A 23,294-nucleotide genomic window follows, 5' to 3' on the forward strand; every position below is an offset into this window, starting at 1 on the left:
GCAGTAGATGTAATATATTTGGACTTTCAAAAGGTCTTCAATAAGGTACCACATTGTAGACTCATGACTAAGGTCAGAGCATGTGGAGTCAGGGGACAGGGAGCAGAATGGATAGCAAGCTGGCTACAAAACAGAAAACAGAGTAGAAGTTACAGGTAGCTACTCAGGCTGGCAAAAGGTGGGAAGTGCTGTTCCACAGGGATCGGAGCTAGGACCACTACTGTTCACAATTTACATTAACGGGAATCGGAAGTACAATTTCAAAATTTGCGCATGACACCAAATTGCAGGGTATAGTTAATACAAAGGAAAAATGCACCAAAATGCAAGACAACATTATTAAACTTACAGAACAGGCATGTAATTGGCAAATGAATTTCAATACAGGTAAGTGTGACGTGATGCATTTTGGTAGGAAGAATAAGGAGGCCACATACTCCTTGGATAATAAGTCTAAATGGGGTAGAGGAACAAAGGGATCTCGGGGTACAGATACACAAATCACTAAAGTAGCGACACAGGTTAATAAGGCCATAAAAAAAGCAAACCAAGCACTAGGGTTCATTTCTAGAGGGATAGAATTGAAAAACAGAGAAGTTATGTTAAACTTGTACAGAACCTTGGTTATACCACACCTGAAGTACTGTGCACAGTTCTGGTCTCCATATTATAAAAAAGGATATAGAGACATTGGAGAAGGTGCAAAAAAGATTCTAAAGGATGAAACCGGAACTGAGAGGATATACATATCAGGAAAGGCTAAATAGGCTGGGAATTTTTTCCTCTGGAAAAAAGACTGAGGGGTGACCTGATTGGGGTCTTTAAGATAATGAAAGGGTTTGACAGGCTAGAATCAGAGGAAATGTTTCCTCTTATGGGGGAGTCCAAAACTAGGGGCCATAAATACAAGATAGTCACTAATAAATCCGATAGGGAATTCAGGAGAAATTTCTTTACCCATAGAGTGGTAAGAATGTGGAACACGCTACCACAAGGAGAAGTGAGGCGAATAGCATAGATGCATTTAAGGAGAAGCTAGATAAGCACACAAGGGAGAAAGGAACAGAAAACTATGCTGATAGGGTTAGATGAAGTAGGGAGGGAGAAGGCTCATGTGGTATATAAACGCCAGCATAGTCAAGTTGGGCCGAATGGGCTGTTTCTGTGCTGTAGACTCAATGTAAATTATTATGTACCAATGGATAGCCATAGTTTGATTAATTCCAATGAATTCATGAAACATCACTTTTACTTTAAAAACCCCATGGACTATTACTTCTGGCCTCTTTACATAGAATCATAGAAAGGTTACAACACGGAAGGAGGCCATTCGGCCCATTGAATCCACGCTGGCTCTATGCAAGAGCAATCCAGCTTGTCCCACTCCCCTACCCTTTCCCCGTAGCCCTGCAAATTTTTTCCTTTCAAGTACTTATCCAGTTCCCTTTTGAAAGTCACGATTGAATCTGCCTTCACCACCCCCTCGGGCAGTGCATTCCAGATCATAAACAACTCACTGTGTAAAAAAGTTTTCCCTCTGGTTTCCTTTGGTTCTTTTGCCAACCACCTTAAATCTATGTCCTCTGGTCCTTCACCCTTCTGCCAATGGGAACAATTCCTCTCTATCTAGACTCATGATTTTGAATACCTCTATCAAATCTCCTCGCAACCGTCTCTGTTCCAAGGAGAACAACCCCAGCTTCTCCAGTCTATCCACATAATTAAAGTCCCTCATCCCTGGAATCATTCTAGTAAATCTCTTCTGCACCCTTTCTAAGGCCTTCATATCTTTCCTAAAGTGCGGTGCCCAGACCTGGGACACAATATTCCGTTGTGGCCGAACCAGTGTTTTATAAAGGTTCAAATGTAAGGAGTCTTACAACACCAGGTTATAGTCCAACAGCTTTATTGGAATCACAAGCTTTCGGAGCTTTCCTCCTTACATCTATAGTGATAGGGGACTCAATTGTAAGGGGAATAGACAGGCGTTTCTGCGGCCGCAACCGAGACTCCAGGATGGTGTGTTGCCTCCCTGGTGCAAGGATCAAGGATGTCTCGGAGCGGCTACAGAACATTTTGGAGGGGGAGGGCGAACAGCCAGCTGTCATGGTGCACATAGGCACCAACGATATAGGTAAAAAAGGGGATGAGGTCCTAAAAGCAGAATATAGGGAGTTAGGAGGTAAATTAAAAAATAGGACCTCAAAGGTAGTAATCTCAGGATTGCTGCCAGTGCCACGTGCTAGTCAGAGTAGAAATAGGAGGATATTTCAAATGAATACGTGGCTAGAGGAATGGTGCAAGGGGGAGGGATTCAAATTCCTGGGACACTGGAAACGGTTCTGGGGGAGGTGGGACCAGTACAAACCGGACGGTCTGCACCTGGGCAGGGCCGGGACCGCTGTCCTAGGAGGAGTGTTTGCTAGTGCTGTTGGGGAGGGTTTAAACTAAAGTGGCAGGGGGTTGGGAACCTGAGCAGGGAGAGAGAGGAAAGCGTAACAGGAAGGGACAGAAGGTATGGAGTAATAGGTAAAGTGTTAAAAAAGGAAAAAGCAGGAACTAAGCGTCACAAAACAGATTTGAAAGTTCTTTATCTGAATGCACGTAGCATTCGTAATAAAATGGACGAGTTAACGGCACAAATAACTACGTATGGGTATGATCTTGTGGCCATTACAGAAACATGGCTGCAGGGTGACAACGACTGGGAATTAAATATGCCAGGGTATTTAACAATCAGGAAGGACAGGCAGGAAGGAAGGGGAGGTGGGGTGGCTATGTTAATAAAGGAAGGAATCACTGTAATACAGAGAAATGATATTGGGACAAAGCATCAAGATAATGAAACAGTTTGGGTGGAGATAAGGAATAATAAGGGAAAAAAAACATTAGTGGGCGTAGTATATAGGCCTCCTAATAGTTGCAACTCTGCTGGAAGAAGTATTAATCAGGAGATAGTCGGGGCATGTAATAAGGGAACAGCCATAATTATGGGGGATTTTAATTATCATATTAACTGGACAAATCAAATTGGGCAGAGCAGCCTTGAGGACGAGTTCATTGAGTGCATCAGGGATGGATTTCTTGAGCAGTATGTAACTGATCCTACAAGGGGGCAGGCAACCTTGGACCTGGTCCTGTGTAATGAGTCAGGATTAATTAATAATGTCCTAGTTAAGGATCCCCTTGGAACGAGCGACCACAACATGGTTGAATTCCATATCCAATTAGAGGGTGAGAAGGTTGATTCTCAAACAAGCGTACTGAGCTTGAATAAAGGAGACTATGATGGTATGAGAGCGGAATTGATTAAAGTGGACTGGGAAAATAGATTAAAGGGTAAGACGGTACATGAGCAGTGGTGTTCATTTAGGGAGTTATTTTACAACTTTCAAAATAAATATATTCCACTGAGGAAAAAAGGGTGTAAAAGAAATGACAGCCACCCGTGGCTAAGTAAAGAAATCAAGGATAGTATCCGACTAAAAACAAGGACATATAAGGTAGCCAAACTTAGTGGGAGGATAGAAGATTGGGAATTCTTCAAAAGACAGCAAAAAGTAACTAAAGGATTGATTAAGAAAGGGAAGTTAGATTATGAAAAGAAATTAGCAAAAAATATAAAAACAGATAGCAAGAGTTTCCATAGTTATATAAAAAGAAAAAGGGTGGCTAAGGCAAACATAGGTCCCTTAGAGGATGAGACCGGGAAATTAATGGTGGGAAACATGGAGATGGCAAAAATGCTGAACAAATATTTTGTTTCAGTCTTTACAGTAGAGGACACTAAGAATATCCCAACACTGGACAAACAGGGGACTCTCGGGGGGGAGGAGCTAAATACGATTAAAATCACTCAAGAGATGGTACTCAGTAAAATACTGGGACTCAAGGCGGATAAATCCCCTGGACCTGATGGCTTCCATCGTAGGGTCTTGAGGGAAGTGGCAGTAGGGATTGTGGATGCTTTGGTGATAGTTTTCCAAAATTCCCTGGACTCAGGAGAGGTCCCGGCAGATTGGAAAACTGCTAATGTAACACCGTTATTTAAAAAGGGTAGTAGGCAGAAGGCTGGAAATTATAGGCCAGTTAGCTTAACATCTGTGGTGGGTAAAATTTTGGAGTCTATTATTAAGGAGACAGTAACGGAACATTTAGATAAGCATAATTTAATAGGACAAAGTCAGCATGGCTTTATGAAGGGGAAGTCATGTCTGACAAATTTGCTTGAGTTCTTCGAGGATATAACGTATAGGGTGGATAAAGGGGAACCAGTGGACGTAGTGTATTTAGACTTCCAGAAGGCATTCGACAAGGTGCCACATAAAAGATTATTACTTAAGATAAAAAATCACGGGATTGGGGGTAATATTCTGGCATGGGTGGAGGATTGGTTATCGAACAGGAGGCAGAGAGTTGGGATAAATGGTTCATTTTCGGACTGGCAACCAGTAACCAGTGGTGTTCCACAGGGGTCGGTGCTGGGTCCCCAACTCTTTACAATCTATATTAACGATTTGGAGGAGGGGACCGAGTGCAACATATCAAAATTTGCAGATGATACAAAGATGGGAGGGAAAGTAGAGAGTGAGGAGGACATAAAAAACCTGCAAGGGGATATAGACAGGCTGGGTGAGTGGGCGGAGATTTGGCAGATGCAATATAATATTGGAAAATGTGAGGTTATGCACTTTGGCAGGAAAAATCAGAGAGCAAGTTATTTTCTTAATGGCGAGAGACTGGAAAGTACTGCAGTACAAAGGGATCTGGGGGTCCTAGTGCAAGAAAATCAAAAAGTTGGTATGCAGGTGCAGCAGGTGATCAAGAAAGCCAACGGAATGTTGGCTTTTATTGCTAGGGGGATAGAATATAAAAACAAGGAGGTATTGCTGCAGTTATATAAGGTATTGGTGAGACCGCACCTGGAATACTGCATACAGTTTTGGTCTCCATACTTAAGAAAAGACATACTTGCTCTCGAGGCAGTACAAAGAAGGTTCACTCGGTTAATCCCGGGGATGAGGGGGCGGACATATGAGGAGAGGTTGAGTAGATTGGGACTCTACTCATTGGAGTTCAGAAGAATGAGAGGCGATCTTATTGAAACATATAAGATTGTGAAGGGTCTTGATCGGGTGGATGCAGTAAGGATGTTCCCAAAGATGGGTGAAACTAGAACTAGGGGGCATAATCTTAGAATAAGGGGCTGCTCTTTCAAAACTGAGATGAGGAGAAACTTCTTCACTCAGAGGGTGGTAGGTCTGTGGAATTTGCTGCCCCAGGAAGCTGTGGAAGCTACATCATTAGATAAATTTAAAACAGAAATAGACAGTTTCCTAGAAGTAAAGGGAATTAGGGGTTATGGGGAGCGGGCAGGAAATTGGACATGAAGCTGAGTTCGGATCGGTCAATGCCCTGTGGGTGGCGGAGAGGGCCCAGGGGCTATGTGGCCGGGTCCTGCTCCGACTTCTTGTGTTCTTTAGATTTGTGGTTGGGATCAGATCAGCCATGATCTTATTGAATGGCGGAGCAGGCTCGAGGGGCCGATTGGCCTACTCCTGCTCCAATTTCTTATGTTCTTATGTACATTTGTCCACCCCAGTCCATCACCGGCATCTCCATATCATTATAAAGGTTCATTATGACTTCCATACTTTTGTACTCTATGCCTCTATTTATAAAGCCCAGGATCCCATATGCTTTATTAATCACTTTCTCAACCTGCCCTGCCACCTTCAATGATTTGTGCACATATACCCCCAGATCTCTCTGTTCCTGTACCCCTTTTAGAGTTGTGCCCTCTAGTTTATATTGCTTCTCCTCATTCTTCCTACCAAAATGCATCACTTCGCATTTTGCTGCGTTAAATTTCATCTGCCACATGTCCGCCCATGCCACCAGCCTGTCTATATCCTCAAAGTCTATCACTATCCTCCTCACTGTTTACTACCCTTCCAAGTTTTGTGTCATCTGCAAATTTTGAAAATGTACCCTGTACACACAAATCCAAGTCATTAATATATAATCAAGAAAAGCAGTGGCCGCAGCACTGACCCCTGGGACCACCACTGTACATCTCCCTCCAGTCCAAAAAACAACCAGTCACCACTACTCTCTGTTTCCTGTCCCTTAGCCAATTCTGCAGGCATGTTACCATTGCCCCCTTTATTCCATTGGCTGCAATCTTGATGATAAGCCTATTATGCGGCACTTTATCAAACGCCTTTAGAAAGTTCATATACACATCAACTGCATTGCCCTCATCTACCCTCTCTGTTACCTCACCAAAAAGTCTATCAGGTTAGTTAAACACGATTTGCCTTTAACAAATCTGTGCTGGCTTTCCCTAATCAATCCACACTTGTCCTAATTCTGTCCCAGATTATCATTTCCAAGTTTCTAAGTTTCCCCACCACTGAGGTTAAACTGACTGGCCTATAGTTGCTGGGTTTATCCTTAAACCCTTTTTTGAACAAGGTTATAACATTTGCAATTCTCCAGTCCTCTGGCACCACCCCCTTTATCTACGGATGTTTGGAAGATTATGGCCAGTACCTCCGCAATTTCCACTCTTACTTCCCTCAGCAACCTAGGATGCATCCCATCCGGACCAGGTGACTTACCTACTTTAAGTAAAGCCAGCCTTTCAAGTACCTCTTCTTTATCAATTTTTAGCCCATCCAGTATCTCAACTATATCTGCCTTTACTGAGACTCTGGCAGCATCTTTTTCCTTGGTAAAAACAGATGCAAAGTACTCACTTAGTACCTCAGCCATCCCCTCTGCCTCCACGAGTAGATCTCCTTCACGGTCCCTGATCGGCCCCATCCCTCATCTTACTACCCGTTTACTGTTTACATGCCTGTAGAAGACTTTTGGATTCCCTTTTATGTTGGCCACCAGTCTATTCTCATACTCTCTCTCTGCCCCTTTTATTTCCTTTTTCACTTCCCCTCTGAACTTTCTTTTCAGCCTGACATCTGTCATACGCCCCTTTTTTCGGTTTCATCTTACTCACTATCTCTTTTGTCATCAAGGGATCTCTGGCTTTAGTTGCACTCCCTTTCTGCCTCGTGGGAATGTGCCTAGACTGTACCAGTCATCCACTGTTCAATTACAGTTTTGCCTGCCAATCTTTGATTTCAATTTACCCGGGCCAGATCTGTTCTCATCCCATTGAAATTGGCCCTCCTCCAATTGAATATTTTTACTTTAGAGTGGTCAGTATTCTTTTCCATAGCTATTCTAAACCTTATGCTATGAACGCTGCTCCCTAAATGCTCTCCCACTGACATTTGCTCCACTTAGCCCACCTCATTCCCTAGAACCACGTCCAGCAAAGCCTCCTTCCTCGTTGGGCCAGAAGGGTACTGGTTAAGAAAGTTATCCTGAACATATTCCAAAAATTTCCTCCCCCTCTGTGCTGCTTATATTATTATTGTTATCCCAGTGTATATTAGGATAGTTGAAGTCCCCAGTTATCACTACTCTATAGCTTTTGCACCTCTAATTTCCCTGCAAATTTGCTCCTCTATATCCTTCCCACTAGTTGGTGGCCAATAGAATACATCTAGTGCAATGGCACCTCTTTTATTTCTTAACTCTAACCAAATAGATACCTGAACAATGATAGTGTACCCTAAGGTGCTCCAGTGCAATGATAGTGTACCCTAAAATTCTTTAGGGCATTCTCCCCACCACTGTTAGATAATAGGTCTATTACCCAATTCGTACTGCACTATTTTTTGTATATGAAGAAAACATACACTATCCTCTGGTCCTTGGCTATTTATGAAACTCAAATTATTAATCAAAAATACCCATTTATTGGCTTCTTGCATTAAAAACAACGGAAGCATTAAGTAATCACATGTAACAAATCATATATGATGGCACGAGTTCCCCTTCCTTCTCCTCTTCATAGGAAACACCAGAAACAAAGCTCCACCAAAATGTCACGTCAAGAATATGGCATATTATGATCCATGACAGAATTCCGCTAATGGCTTAGTTGGTAAAGCTTAAAATGGAACCAAGCCATACAAATCAGGAAGGTCCAAGGTAGATGGCTTTGGGGATGTTGCAACTTGTTTCAACTCCGAGTTAGCTAGTGTTCTACTCCCGAACACTATCCAGTGGGAAGCGATGCAGGAAGTCAGTGGGAAATAAAGTGGTGACAGAAACAAAAGGCAGTAAGGGAGAGTGTACAAAACATGACCGGACAGATGGTCTGAGAAAGCAGGGCAAAGACCAAGGGAAGTCTAGATTAAACTGCATTTATTTCAATGGAAGAAGTCTGATGGGCAAGGCAGATGAACTCAGGGCATGGATGGGTACATGGGACTGGGATGTTATAGCTACTACTGAAACATGGCTAAGGGAGGGGCAGGACTGGCAGCTCAATGTTCCAGGGTACAGATGCTATAGGAAAGATAGAGCAGGAGGTAAGGGAGATGGGGGAGTTGCGTTCTTGATTAGGGAGAACATCACGGAGGTAGTGAGAGGGGATATATCCGAGGGTTCTCCCACTGAGTCTATATGGGTAGAACTGAAAAATAAGAAGGGAGAGATCACTTTGATAGGATTGTACTACAGACCCCCAAATAGTCAACGGGAAATTGAGGAGCAAATATGTAAGGAGATTACAGACCGCTGCAAGAAAAATAGGGTGGTAATAGTAGGGGACTTTAACTTTCCCAACATTGACTGGGACAGCCATAGCATTAGGGGCTTGGATGGAGAGAAATTTGTTGAGTGTATTCAGGAGGAATTTCTCATTCAGTATGTGGATGGCCCGACTAGAGAGGGGGCAAAACTTGACCTCCTCTTGGGAAATAAGGAAGGGCAGGTGACAGAAGTGTTAGTGAGGGATCACTTTGGGACCATTAGTTTTAAGATAGCTATGGAGAAGGATAGGTCTGGCCCAAAAGTTAAAATTCTAAATTGGGGAAAGGCCAATTTTGATGGTATTAGACAGGAACTTTCAGAAGTTGATTGGGAGAGTCTGTTGGCAGGCAAAGGGACGTCTGGTAAGTGGGAGGCTTTCAAAAGTGTGTTAACCAGGGTTCAGGGTAAGCACATTCCTTATAAAGTGAAGGGCAAGGCTGGTAGAAATAGGGAACCTTGGATGACTCGGGAGATTGAGGCCCTAGTCAAAAAGAAGAAGGAGGCATATGACATGCATAGACAGCTGGGATCAAGTGGATCCCTTGAAGAGTATAGAGATTGCCGGAGTAGAGTTAAGAGAGAAATCAGGAGGGCAAAAAGGGGACATGAGATTGCTTTGGCAGATAAGGCAAAGGAGAATCCAAAGAGCTTCTACAAATACATAAAGGGCAAAAGAGTAACTAGGGAGAGAGTAGGGCCTCTTAAGGATCAACAAGGTCATCTATGTGCGGAACCACAAGAGATGGGTGAGATCCTGAATGAATATTTCACATCGGTATTTACGGTTGAGAAAGGCATGGATGTTAGGGAACTTGGGGAAATAAAGAGTGATGTCTTGAGGAGTGTACATATTACAGAGAGGGAGGTGCTGGAAGTCTTAACGCGCATCAAGGTAGATAAATCTCCGGGACCTGATGAAATGTATCCCAGGACGTGATGGGAGGTTAGGGAGGAAATTGCGGGTCCCCTAGCAGAGATATTTGAATCATCCACCGCTACAGGTGAGGTGCCTGAAGATTGGAGGGTAGCAAACGTTGTGCCTTTGTTTAAGAAGGGCAGCAGGGAAAAGCCTGGGAACTACAGACCGGTGAGCCTGACATCTGTAGTGGGTAAGTTGTTAGAGGGTATTCTCAGAGACAGGATCTACAGGCATTTGGAGAGGCAGGGACTAATTAGGAACAGTCAGCATGGTTTTGTGAGAGGAAAATCATGTCTCACGAATTTAATTGAGTTTTTTGAAGGGGTAACCAAGAAGATAGATGAGGGCTGTGCCATAGACGTGGTCTACACGGACTTCAGCAAAGCCTTTGACAAGGTACCGCATGGTAGGTTGTTACATAAGGTTAAATCTCATGGGATTCAAGGTGAGGTAGCCAATTGGATACAAAATTGGCTTGACGACAGAAGACAGAGGGTGGTTGTAGAGGGTTGTTTTTCAAACTGGATGCCTGTGTCCAGCGGTGTGCCTCAGGGATCGGTGCTGGGTCCGCTGTTATTTGTTATTTATATTAATGATTTGGATGAGAATTTAGGAGGCATGGTTAGTAAGTTTGCAGATGACACCAAGATTGGTGGCATTGTGGACAGTGAAGAAGGTTATCTAGGATTGCAACGGGATCTTGATAAATCGGGCCAGTGGGCCGATGAATGGCAGATGGAGTTTAATTTAGATAAATGTGAGGTGATGCATTTTGGTAGATCGAATCGGGCCAGGACCTACTCCGTTAATGGTAGGGCGTTGGGGAGAGTTATAGAACAAAGAGATCTAGGAGTACAGGTTCATAGCTCCTTGAAAGTGGAGTCACAGGTGGATAGGGTGGTGAAGAAGGCATTCGGCATGCTTGGTTTCATTGGTCAGAACATTGAATACAGGAGTTGGGATGTCTTGTTGAAGTTGTACAGGGCATTGGTGAGGCCACACTTGGAATACTGTGTATTATAGAAAGGATATTATTAAACTAGAAAGAGTGCAGAAAAGATTTACTAGGATGCTACCGGGACTTGATGGTTTGACTTGTAGGGAGAGGTAGACAGACTGGGACTTTTTTCCCTGGAGAGTAGGAGGTTAAGGGGTGATCTTATAGAAGTCTATAAAATAATGAGGGGCATAGATAAGGTAGATAGTCAAAATCTTTTCCCAAAGGTAGGGGAGTCTATAACGAGGGGGCATAGATTTAAGGTGAGAGGGGAGAGATACAAAAGGGTCCAGAGGGGAAATTTTTTCACTCAAAGGGTGGTGAGTGTCTGGAACGAGCTGCCAGAGGCAGTAGTAGAGGCGGGTACAATTTTGTCTTTTAAAAAGCATTTGGACAGTTACATGGGTAAGATGGGTATAGAGGGATATGGGCCAAGTGCAGGAAATTGGGACTAGCTTCGTGGTATAAACTGGGCGACATGGACACGTTGGGCCGAAGGGCCTGTTTCCATGTTGTAACTTCTATGATGCTAAGATAGTGGACCCACTCCTGGACATTATGCGTGTATGAAGACAGTATTGAGCTTAGCTACGATGTTGATGAATAACCTGCCAACACGGCCTTGGCTTATGCATGAAAGGATGGGAGAACATTAAAAAGAAAAAAACGTGACAATGTACAGACTGCAGATTCTGCACTGTGATAAAACCAACAAATTTTTATTAAAATTGACCTCCACATTAAATAAAGCAATCAAATTCTGAGACCAAGGAGAGCTTATTGCTGCACAAAATCAATATAAATTCCATTGTGAATTAAATTTTGTTGCCAGCAGTATTGGTTGTACCATCAATGACTAGCACAAAAATATGCAGGTTAAAGGATACAGCACCTATTTTTCTCAATATGATTTGCAGAATAGAAAAGGTTTTGAATTTAGATACAGTATCCACTTGATGGAATACACTATCGTAGTAAGTGTCAGATAAAGTGCAGTATTTTTCTCCTAATCTCTCAAAACACAGTTAAGAATCTATATACTGCCTTTCACTTCCTCAGGACATCCCGAAGTGCTTTACAACCAATGGATTAGTTCTGAAGTCCAGACACTATTGGCAGCCAATGCATGTGCAGCAAGGTCCCACAAGAAGGAAATGGCTGACCGGATAATCTGTTTTTGGTGCCATTTGGTGAAGGAGGAATATAGGCAAGACACCTGGAGAACTCTCTGCTCATCTTCAAATGGTGCCATCAGAAATGAAGAGACAGAGCTGGGTATCAGTGTACATGTAAAAGCTGACACCGTGTCTGTGGATGGTGTTGCTAAAGGGCAGCATACAAATAAGCTAGAGGAGAAAGCCAACGATAGATTCTAGAGTGTCTCCAGAGGTGACGCTATGGGGCTGGGAAGTGAAGCCATTGCTGAAGATGTGCTGGCTGCAGTTGATTTAGGTAGGTATGGAACCATACAAGGGTAGTCCGATGGAGCTCGGCAACTTCATAGCTACATCATTAGATAAATTTAAAACAGAAATAGACAGTTTCCTAGAAGTAAAGGGAATTAGGGGTTATGGGGAGCGGGCAGGAAATTGGACATGAAGCTGAGTTTGGATCGGTCAATGCCCTGTGGGTGGCAGAGAGGGCCCAGGGGCTGAGTGGCCGGGTCCTGCTCCTACTTCTTGTGTTCTTTAGATTTGTGGTTGGGATCAGATCAGCCATGATCTTATTGAATGGCGGAGCAGGCTCGAGGGGCCGATTGGCCTACTCCTGCTCCTATTTCTTATGTTCTTAACAGAGGAGAGGCGATGGAGAAGGACCGTGCAGTCAACCACATCGAGTGCTGCGGAAAGGTCAAGGAGGATAAGGAGGAATAACGCACACACCATGGTCACTGTAACAGAGGATGCCATTCATGACCTTAGCTACGGACATTTCAGTGCTGTGAGAAGGGCAGAAGCCAAACTAAAGGGGTTCAAACAGGAAATTTCACACTCGAGACCGGAGGGAAAAAAGGAAGCTTGGACATGAGGTGAAATAGAGGACACATGGGTCGAGTGTGGGGTTTTTTTTTGTGAAAGGGGTGATAAGAGTTTTAAAAGGTAGAGGAAAAGTGCCAAAGGAAAGTGAACCACTGACTAGGTCAACTAGCATGGGAGATCAAGAAAGAAAGTTTCGTGATCAGTACTTAGGTGGGAAGGGGAAGTAAAGAAGAGGTGAGCTTGGAGAGGACAAGGAAAAAGGGGGAGAAACAAGGTTCAGGACAAGAGTGTGTGGCAGACTGGCGGAAGGTGGGGCACGAGGAAACAGCAGAAGCAACCGAATGGATTAGGGACAAATAAATCCATGTGCACCTTGCACTTAACGTTTGAGGCTAGGGTGGAGGAGAGGGGTTTGATGAGGCAGTTAGCTGTGGATAAAAGCTTAGGATTTCCCTTGCTCTCCAGGATGAAGTAGTAGACGGTTTTAGCTGAGGAGAGAAAAACAGAATAATACTCAACATGATTAAGCCACATTTGGTGATTGGGCTATTGTGCCACGTATGTTCGAGTTTGCGCTCTTTTGATTTGAGAGCGTGAAGATGGGGGCTGTACAAAGGGGAATGATGGGTGGTAACGAGCATTTCAAAGATTATAGGTAAAGCAACAGTTTAGTAGGACGGCAGCAGCAGAGGTGTGGTTACAGGTGAAGGGCCAAAGAAGGAGGAGTTGGAAGTTTGAGAGTACATTTTTGAGAGGAAACTAGAGGAGAGGATAGTGAGATTGGAAGAGGATGTGAGCTGATAAGGGAGATGAGGAAGTGGTCATGAGGAAGTTGGCAGAGAGGCCACAAGAGATGATGAAGTCAAGGGGTTGGCCAAGGATATGGGTGGGAGAAGTTTATATCAGGGGTGAGTTTGAAACAGAGCAGAAGGGTGGTGAAGTCAGAAGAGAAAGGGCTACGGTGTTTACATGTAGGTTGATGTGATTTATAAATGCGATAGGTTCGAGGATTTCAGTTCCACATTCACCTGAGGAAGGAGGAAGCCTCCGAAAGCTTGTGGATTTTAAAATAAAATTGTTGGACTATAACTTGGTGTTGTAAAATTGTTTACAGAAATCACTAAGGATCACTTGTGCAAAGGCTAAAAGAGGAGAGAAGGGAGGACATCTCAGTGAGGAAGTAAACATGGGGCTTGGAAGGGAAGCCGATGTAAAGGAATTTGAATGAGGTGTGAGCAACAGAAGAGAATTTTAGAGTTTTAATAGACTGACATTTAAGGATGAACCTTTATTTTTTTTTAAATAGCACCATTTGGCTGTTTTACAAAATTGTGTGCCAAAATCATCTCAAACTTCAGCAATTTAATTTGCATTACAATTCTCAAACAGAATTCATGAAGCTGATAACGAACTTTGCTTGTAAGTAATGATCACTGTGAGGCTATGCAAAAGAGAACTCTGACTCCGAATCAAGCTGCTTTTATTTTGGTTTCATGCTGTGCTAATGTCGCTGGATCCCAACATACAAATCTCACAGTGCCAGCAACAAACGCAAAGCAAACTTGCCAAATTCGTTAATGCCAGCAGCTTGGAAGACCTGTTTTACCGGGCCTTGCCAGTGGCCATCCTAAGAGAACTGAGCAAATTTACTTTGGTTTTCTGCCAGCCACACATCCGGAGCTGGTAGCACTTGCTTCAGTCACTAGAGCAAGAGACTAAAGTTCTAGAATTCCACCCCACTCCCTCCCCAACTCTCTCTCCTCCTTGAAACTTACCTCTTTGACCAGTCTAAATGTCCTGTTTGATGAATGCTTTTATTGCACATACTTACCAAATTGATGCATGCATATTCAAGAAAAACAATTTAGTTTGACACTTATTTAGTGACAGGGTATTAATAAAATAGAACATAATTGCATTGCAGCAGACAGCAGCTTCAATGTAGAATACATCCACAAGGAAGGGGGAGATGGAGTCTTTTTTAAAAATAGCCTTGTTGCCAATTTGCTGAAGATTAAGCAACAAGTATGTCTGTAATTAGCAGTTGTAACAGTGCTGATCAGTAGGGATAAAGAGTATGTTCTCCCCAGGGATCTGTACTGGGGCTTCAGCTTTTCACCATATTTATCTATGACTTGGATGAAGGAAAAGAGGAATATAAATGTATACCCAAGTTTGCAGATGACACTAAGTTGGGAAGCACATTAAGTAGTGCAGATGGGAGCAGGAAGTTACGATGGGACATAGACAGATTAAGTGAGTGGGCAAAACTGTGGCAAATGCAGTTCAATGTGGGGAAGTGTAAAGTTATTCACTTTGGATCCAAAAAAGTCAAATCAGAGTATTTTCTAAATGGTGAGAAACTAGGAACTGTGGAGGAGCAAAGAAATTTGGGTGTCCATGTACATAAATCACTAAAAGCTAGTGGATAGGTACAAAAAGCATTGGTAGAAGGATTAGAGGGAAGCTGAGGAGAATTTTTTTCACCCAGAGGGTAGTGGAGGTCCGGAACTCACTGCCTGAAAGGATGGTAGAGGCAGAAACCCTCAACTCATTTAAAAAGTACTTGGATGTGCACTTGAAGTGCCACAACCTACAGGGCAACGGACCAAGTGCAGGAAAGTGGGATTAAGCTGATGGCTCTTTTTCAGCCGGCACAGTCACGATGGGCCAAATGGCCTCCTTCTGTGCCATAAATTTCTATGATTCTAAAAAGCAATCAAAAAGGCTAATTGAATGTTGGCCTTTATCTCAAGGGGGCAAGAATTTGTGCCTCAGTTGTTTAGAGCCTTAGACAGACCCCATCTGGTGTACTGCATTCAGTTCAGGGTACTACACCTCAGGAACAATATATTAGCCTTGGAGGTGGCACAGTGCAGATTCACCAAAAATTATACAGGGGTTTAAAGGGTTAAATTATGAGGACAGGTTGCATAAACCTGGTGTGTATTGCCTTGAGTTTAGGAGATTGAGGGTGGTGTTTAAAATGACACGGACATTTATAAGTTTATTAAGCACAACAGAATTCATAGTTTGGTGTTGCAAAACCATTTTTGTTTTTGGAATAATTCACATATTCTAATGCTTGAGGCTATATAAACAGAATGCACAAATAGATGGAAAATTAAATTAAGCATACCAAAAGCTCCTCAAAAATTGAGTCAAAAGTATAAGGAATCATTTCTGAGAGATATTTCTGATTGGATGCTTATGATTTTGCTGCCATGAAATATTATCATAGGTTCCTTTCATTTATAAAGCTTTGTTGGCTAAAGGCACGGCCGCTAATGGTGGGGCGAAAGGTGTGGGGGATGCACAAGAGTCTAGGGTTGGAGGAATGCAGAGTTCTTACCCTCAGATGGTAGGGCTGGAGGAGGTTACAGAGATAGGGAGGGGCGAGGACCTTTGATTTGCACATCAAAGCGTCTTATATGTTTAGATCAACATATTATTCTTACCTGAAGAGATCATCAAGTACCCTAAATAACGAAGGATGACAGGCTGATGCTTTAGGCTGCAATAGAAAAAAAGTGTCTGTTAGGTCACTGATTGCAATCTTGCTTTTGTGTAAATCAATGGTGGGTGCTCGAAGAATGCACACTTAGCGTCACATTATTTGTATTTTTTTTTTAAATACAGCTACACTCAATGAAAGTTACCATTTAGAACATTTTATCATAGAATGATACAGCCCTTCGTACCTGTGCGAGCGCTTTGAAAGAGCTATCCGATTAGTCCCACTCTCCTGATTTTTCTCCTTCAAGTATTTAGCCAATTCCCTCTTGAAAGTTATTACTGAATCTGCTTCCCTTTCAGGCAGTGCATTCCAGATCATAACAACTCGCTGCATAAAAATGTTTTCCTCATGTCGCCTCTGGTTCTTTTGCCAATTACCTTAAATCTGTGTCCTCTGGTTACCAACTCCTTTGCCACTAGACTCAGTTTCTTCTTATTTAATCTATCGAAACTCTTCATTATTTTCAACACCTCAATCAAATCTCCCCTTAACCTTCTCTGCTCTAAGGAGAACAACCCCCGTTTCTCCAGTAACTGAAGTTTTTCAACCCTGGAACCATTCTAGTAAATCTCCTCTGCACGCTCTCTAAGGCCTTGACATTTATCCTAAAGGGTGGTGCCCAGAATTGGACACAATACTCCAGCTGGGGCCTAACCAGTGTTTTATAAAGGTTTTTCCACACCGTTCACCTGACGAAGGAGGAAGCCTCTGAAAGCTTGTGGAATTTAAAATAAATTGTTGGACTATAACTTGGTGTTGTAAAATTGTTTACAATTGTCAACCCCAGTCCATCACCGGCATCTCCACATTATAAAGGTTTAGCATAACTTCCTTGCTTTTGTACTCTTTGCTTCTATTTATAAAGCTGAGGTTCGATCTTGTATGCCTTTTAAAACAGCCTTATCAACTTGTCCTGCCACCTTCGAAGATTTCTGTGTGCACACCCCGTGTTATAAATTGGATAGCCAGGTGGGAAGGATAGAATACTAGAGCCTAGTCTTCCGTTGCTTTATTCACAGGGCTCCACGTTACACCCACACCACACCCTAAATCAGCTCTCTTATAATTGGATACAAGAAAGTTCCCAACTGATACAATTAACACTAATTGATATAAATCACAGATACAATTAACAGATTCCCATCTCTTTAAATAAAAAAATTAAACTTTACATATACAGTACAAACAAAAAATTCAAAACTCAAAAACTTCCATACTCTGTACAACTTATACTATTCAAATCATTACATTGAGAGGCAACCCTTCTCCAGGACCTTTAATAATTTCTTCGTACATGTACTTCTTTTAGTAAAAAAATTCGACAGTCTATGGCTTGAATCCACCCATTTAATTTTAGAGATTTCCTTTCCAGCATTTGTTTCAAGCCAGCAAGGTCAATCCATAATCTTTTCTCACTCACATTTTTCATACAGTGTACATTATCCCACAATGTACAAATGTCTACATAACATTCAATGGGTATACTATCTTCAGTACTCTCATTGTACAGAATGTCACTCAAAATATTTGCCAAATACAATCCCATATCCACTGCGTTGACAAGAGGACTTTTAACAACCCTTTTTATTTTCTTAGCTTCCCAAGCTAAAAAGGACATTATTTCCCATTCTCACCCATAAAAAACACTATGAAACCAGCTGCACTAGAATACCCATCAGGAAGTTTAGCATGTGAAGCATCGCTAATGATAACAAGCTTCATTTTCTTTGGGTCACCGAAGGATGGGAACTTAAGTACATATTTATCTATATTTAATTTTATTTCCCCCCTTAAAATACTCTCTACTATGGGGTATTTCATTGAAGTACTTAACTCCAAGACATCAAAACTAGCATCTAGTCTGAGTGCACAACCAGTTCAACTGACCAATGAAGCTTCGTAATTGTTTGGTCCCTTTTAGATATATCACCTTTTTGTGATGACCTAGTACGATTCACCGGGACGGGAATAACGCTCCTGAATATGTTGCCAAAAAAATATAAGATTACCTTTCCAGCAGTGGGAGAATCCACTCGAACATCTGCATCACTCAGTTTCTCTTCAAAACCCCAAGCTACCAACCTCGCTTTAGCCTTATAAGTCCCATCTGCAAGGACTTTTTCAGTATAAACCCATATATGTGACAAAGCTGGTTGACCTTTATCTGTTACCTCAGAATAAACTCCAAATTCTTTCCAACTATCTAACTCCCTTTGTTTTGCCTCTTACGCGTTTATCCTCAAGTTCACAATCATGAGGACTTCTGCTCCTAGTTCTGTTACGTGACTGTTCTGTGGTCTTGGTTTCATTGTCTGACCTAGTCAAGCTACGTCTTCTAAGTTCCTACTGACATAGAAGTGGACGTTCTTTCAACTCTCATTCGCGGTCGTTTTCTGACGTGAGATTCACTTCCAGACTCCCTATCACTACTTGGACTCTGCTTTCGTACTCTCCACTCTTTTACCCCATTCTGCCAGTCCATGGACCTTGCTGCGTGGCCATCATCCTGAACATTAAACCAAAATTTAAACCTACCAGTAGATGTGCCTGCACGTCCCAAAATTGTCACATCCCTCCATTCATTAATCCCTTCTGGAACATGTCACCCGTGTACCCACTTTGGGTAATTGTTCTGTGGATGTGATAGCTCTGTCATGTGTTTCTTGATCACTAACATTACCACTGTCCAGCCCTTGATCTACCTCAGTCTGTTCCTCAGGAACCTCATCAAAAAAATCATGAACATCTGAGACACAAGGTGCCTCGTTTGCTTCTATCAACTGCTCAGAGTCAAAGATTTTATAATTAGTTCCAATTAATCATGAGGAATGAACCTTAACTGTTTGACTGCCATGTTGGACAATTACTGTCTTGCCATCACAATCTATTACCTTACCAGGGCCTTTCCATTCCCTATGATCCTCTCATTTACAGTATACCAAATCTCCTGAATTGAACTCAGTCTCAGATGGTCTAATACGATGCCTCAGTGCTCTATGAATTTTCTCTGATACCTCAGCCTCAATAAAAGCCTGTCGCCCTGCAAGCATAGCATTTAAATGCTTAGAAAAATGCCGCTAATTGTAGTACCTTCTAGAGCAGGAGGATTATCACAAAGAACAGAAGGTAATTTGGGATTGTGCCCATAGACTAGTTGGTAAGGGCTATATCCTCCAACCATCTGAAGAGAATTCTTTGCATGAACTGCTCATGCTGGGGCAGTTGACAATTTACACTCAGTTTGATCAGCCAAAATTTTATGCACCATGCTATCAATCACAGCATGATTTCTCTCACAAAGACCATTGCTGAAAGGGCTCTCAGCTGCTGTATTCATGACAATTATATTCATGTTCTCACACATATCTCTGAACTCCACTTTAACAAATTCACCTCCATTATCGGTCATAAACTTTGCTGATGTCCCAAATCCAGCCCCTATCCATTTTTCCATAATTTTATCTAGAATAACCTTCTTCTCCTTACTATATATTAGTGTAGAAGTACTAAATCTCATAACCAGGTCAATAAAATGTAAGATGAAAACATTTCTGTCTTTATCCCAGACCTTTAGATCCATGGCAACTACCTTGCTAAAATCACGTGCTAATGAAACACTTACCACAGGACATGGGGGCATCAGTCTGTACTTCTTACAGATTTCACAGTTCACAGTCTTCTATCAGCCTCGTATACTCATCAACTACGCCTGCAATTTTTAGCAGGATTTTTAAACATTGACAAGTAGGGTGGGCAAATTGTCTATGTAACGCAAGACAACTTGTTTTTTTTCCCCTCTCTTATCCTTATCGCCTGATACCATTAATACTTGCCTAACACGCTGATGAGAAGCATCAGGTTTTATTTAGGGGATACAATAATGCCCTGACTGGGTAAACTGCAAATCAACCGATTTCCAAAAAATTATTGCCTCATCGTGTTCCATGTCAAGTTTCATTTTTGCCTTTTTCATGGAAGGTTTCCCCAAAGCATAGGTATCTCACTAAAGACTACATCCGTACTTATAAAATGGCTTACTCCAGTACCTTGCATGGAATTACTACTTTCTCGAGTGACCGCAAGGTGTTGTCATCTCCAAACCTAAAACATGTAGAACTTTTATATTCCTTAACCTTGCATCAATCCTCACTGCTTAGTGAATCAAGATAACATTTTAACCAATCTACCCCACATACTGTTGAAGTACATGCACGAACACTGCACAATTAAAGGAATCCACAACTAATACATTCATCTCAGGATTAAAACTCCTTGTGACAGGTATAATAGGTTCATATTTATTATTATTTTCATCCTCTTCCTCAGAACTACTTTCTTCATGCGTCATTTCAAAGACCCTGCATCTTTGCTCTGGGCCATTCGCCTCAATGATATTTAGATTCATCTCGAAGCATCTACTGATTTTTCCTTGGGCATTCCTGGAATTCATTTGCCCGTTATTACTGTCCCAATTTTGTCTTCTGTGATTATACATGGATTTGCTGTACCTGCTTTCATCACCAATCTGGCTGTCTTTAATCCTTCTGTCATATCGATGCCTATGTCCAGTTTCTTGAAAATTTTGAAAGCTGGACTGGCGCCTGCGTTTAGTATCTGGAACATTTCAAAACTTGGTAACCATTGAATCTTCCATTCTTTGTGTCACATCGGAAGATCCCATTTATCCCCTGAAGGCTGAAGGGAATGACTGTTTCCCCAGGAAATGTTTTAAGGCAGCAGACGTTTAATCCAACAGAGTCTCCTTTTCAGAGACCTGGACGCCAGTTAGGACCAGATGCCTGTCCATATGAGACACCTTAGCACAATCTAGTAATTTAAATGCTAGTACCGATCCAGGGATTCCCAATTGGAACTTTGTCAACCTTTTGTACAATTTGTTAAAATCCATGATATACTCTTCATGGAATGACTGTCCATCTTCCGAAATCTATCAAATGATGACCAGGCCTCAAAGGCACTTAGCAGGTCATCTTTCTTGTAGATTTGATCCAGAAAATCTATTAGAAAGGTAAAACCTTCTTCATTATCTGCATCCATCTCAGAAAATACCTTACTTCTGATTTTACTTTGTTCAGAAAGCAACAAGGCCATGCCTTGTTGTCTCTTTGGCAAAGTAGCAACCCGTGTCCACATATCAACCTCATTCTTCCATTGGTCATACCTCAACTATTTAAACTTGCTTTCTGCCATTTTCCACAATGGCCACTAGGCTTTCAAATTTTGTTTCAAGTCCAAAAAAAGTCATAGTTTCCAACCTTTATCTTTAGGCAACCATCCTCTGCTATCATGTTATAAGTTGGAGAGCCGGGTGGTGAAGGATAGAATACTCGAGCCTGGTCTTCAGTTGCTTCCAAGCCTTTATTCACAGAGATCCACATCACTCACTCCATATCCTAGATCAGCTCTCTTATAAACGGATACCATAGAATCATAGAAAATTTACAGCACAGAAGGAGGCCACTCGGCCCATCGTGTCCTTGTCGGCTGAAAAACAAGCCATCCAGCCTAATCTCACTTTCCCGCATTTGGTCCGTAGCCCTGCAGGTCACGGCTCTTCAGGTGCACATCCAGGTATTCCTTTTAAATGAGTTGAGGGTTTCTGCCTCTACCACCCTCTCAGGCAGTGAGTTCCAGACCCCCAGCACCCTTTGGGTGAAAAAGTTTTTCCTCATTTCCACTCTAATCCTTCTACCAATCACTTTAAATCTATGCCCCCAATTATTGACCCCGCCGCTAAGGGAAATAGGTCCTTCCTATTCACTATCTAGGCCCTTCATAATTTTGTACACCTCAATCAAATCACCCCTCAGCCTCCTCTGTTCCAAAGAAAACAACCCCAGCCTATCCAATCTGTCATCATAACTAAAATTCTCCAGTCCTGGCAACATCCTCGTAAATCTCCTCTGCATCCTCTCTAGAGCAATTACAACCTTCCTGTAATGTGGTAACCAGAACTGTACTCAAGCTGTGGCCTAACTAGTGTTTTATACAGTTCCAGAATAATATCCCTGTTTTATATTCTGTGCCCCGGCTAATAAAGGAAAGCGTTCCTTATGCCTTCTTAACCACTTTATCGACCTGTCCTGCTACCTTCAGGGATCTGTGGACATGCACTCCAAGGTCCCCCACTTCCTCTACACCTCTCAGTATCCTCCCATTTATTGTGTATTCCCTTGCCTTATTTGCTCTCTCCAAATGCATTACCTCACACTTCTCCGGATTGAACTCCATTTGCCACTTTACCGCCCATCTGACCAGTCCATTAATATCTTCCTACAGTCTACAGCTTTCCTCCTCGCTATCAACCACAAGGCCTATCTTTGTGTCACCCACAAATTTCTTAATCATGCCCCCTACCTTTAAGTCCAAATCATTAATGTATACCACAAAAAGCAATGTAACAAGTACTGAGCCCTGCGGCACCCCACTGGAAACAGCCTTCCTGTCACAAAAACACCCGTCCACCATTACCCTTTGCTTCCTGCCTCAGGCAATTTTGGATCCAATTTGCCACATTCCCTTGGATCCCATGGGCCTTTACTTTTTTGACCAATCTGCCATGTGGGACCTTGTCAAAAGCCTTGCTAAAATCCATGTAGACTACATCAATTGCGCTACCCTCATTGATCCTTCTTGTCACCTCCTCGAAAAATTCAATCAAGTTAGTCAAACACGACCTCCCCTTAACAAAGCCGTGCTGTCTGTCCTTGATTAGTCCGTATCTTTCTAAGTGACAGTTTATCCTGTCCCTCAGAATTGATTCTAATAATTTCACCTCCACTGAGGTTAGGCTGACTGGCCTATAATTACTCAGTCTGTCCTTTGCTCCCTTCTTAAACAATGGTACAACGTTAGCAGTCCTCCAATCCTCCAGCACTACGCCTGTATCCAGTGAAGTTTGGAAAACGATTGTTAAAGCCTCCGCTATTTCCTCCTTGGCTTCTTTCAATGGCCTGGGATACATTTCATCCGGTCCTGGTGATTTATCACTTTCAAAGATGCTAATCCCCTTAATACGTCCTCTCTCACTATGTTTATCCCATCCAATATTTCACACTCCTCCTCCTTAACTTCAATCCCTGCATCATCCCTCTCCTTTGTGAAGGCAGATGCAAAGTATTCATTAAGAACCTTACCCAGAATTTCCGCCTCCACACATAGTTTACCTTTTTGGTCTCTAATAGGCCCTACTCT

General features: G+C 42.4%; 1 protein-coding gene across 2 annotated transcripts in view; it reads right to left on the bottom strand.

Annotated features, from left to right (window-relative positions):
- fancc (FA complementation group C) overlaps positions 1 to 23,294 on the bottom strand; it is a 241,255-nt gene that overhangs the window by 50,238 nt on the left and 167,723 nt on the right. For both annotated transcript variants that reach the window (XM_067983192.1, XM_067983193.1), the window contains one exon: positions 16,021 to 16,076. In XM_067983192.1, the coding sequence (XP_067839293.1) occupies positions 16,021 to 16,076 (56 nt within the window). The remainder of the gene's footprint in view (positions 1 to 16,020; positions 16,077 to 23,294) is intronic.

Source organism: Heptranchias perlo, chromosome 4 (assembly GCF_035084215.1).
Source record: "Heptranchias perlo isolate sHepPer1 chromosome 4, sHepPer1.hap1, whole genome shotgun sequence".
NCBI lineage: Eukaryota > Metazoa > Chordata > Chondrichthyes > Hexanchiformes > Hexanchidae > Heptranchias > Heptranchias perlo.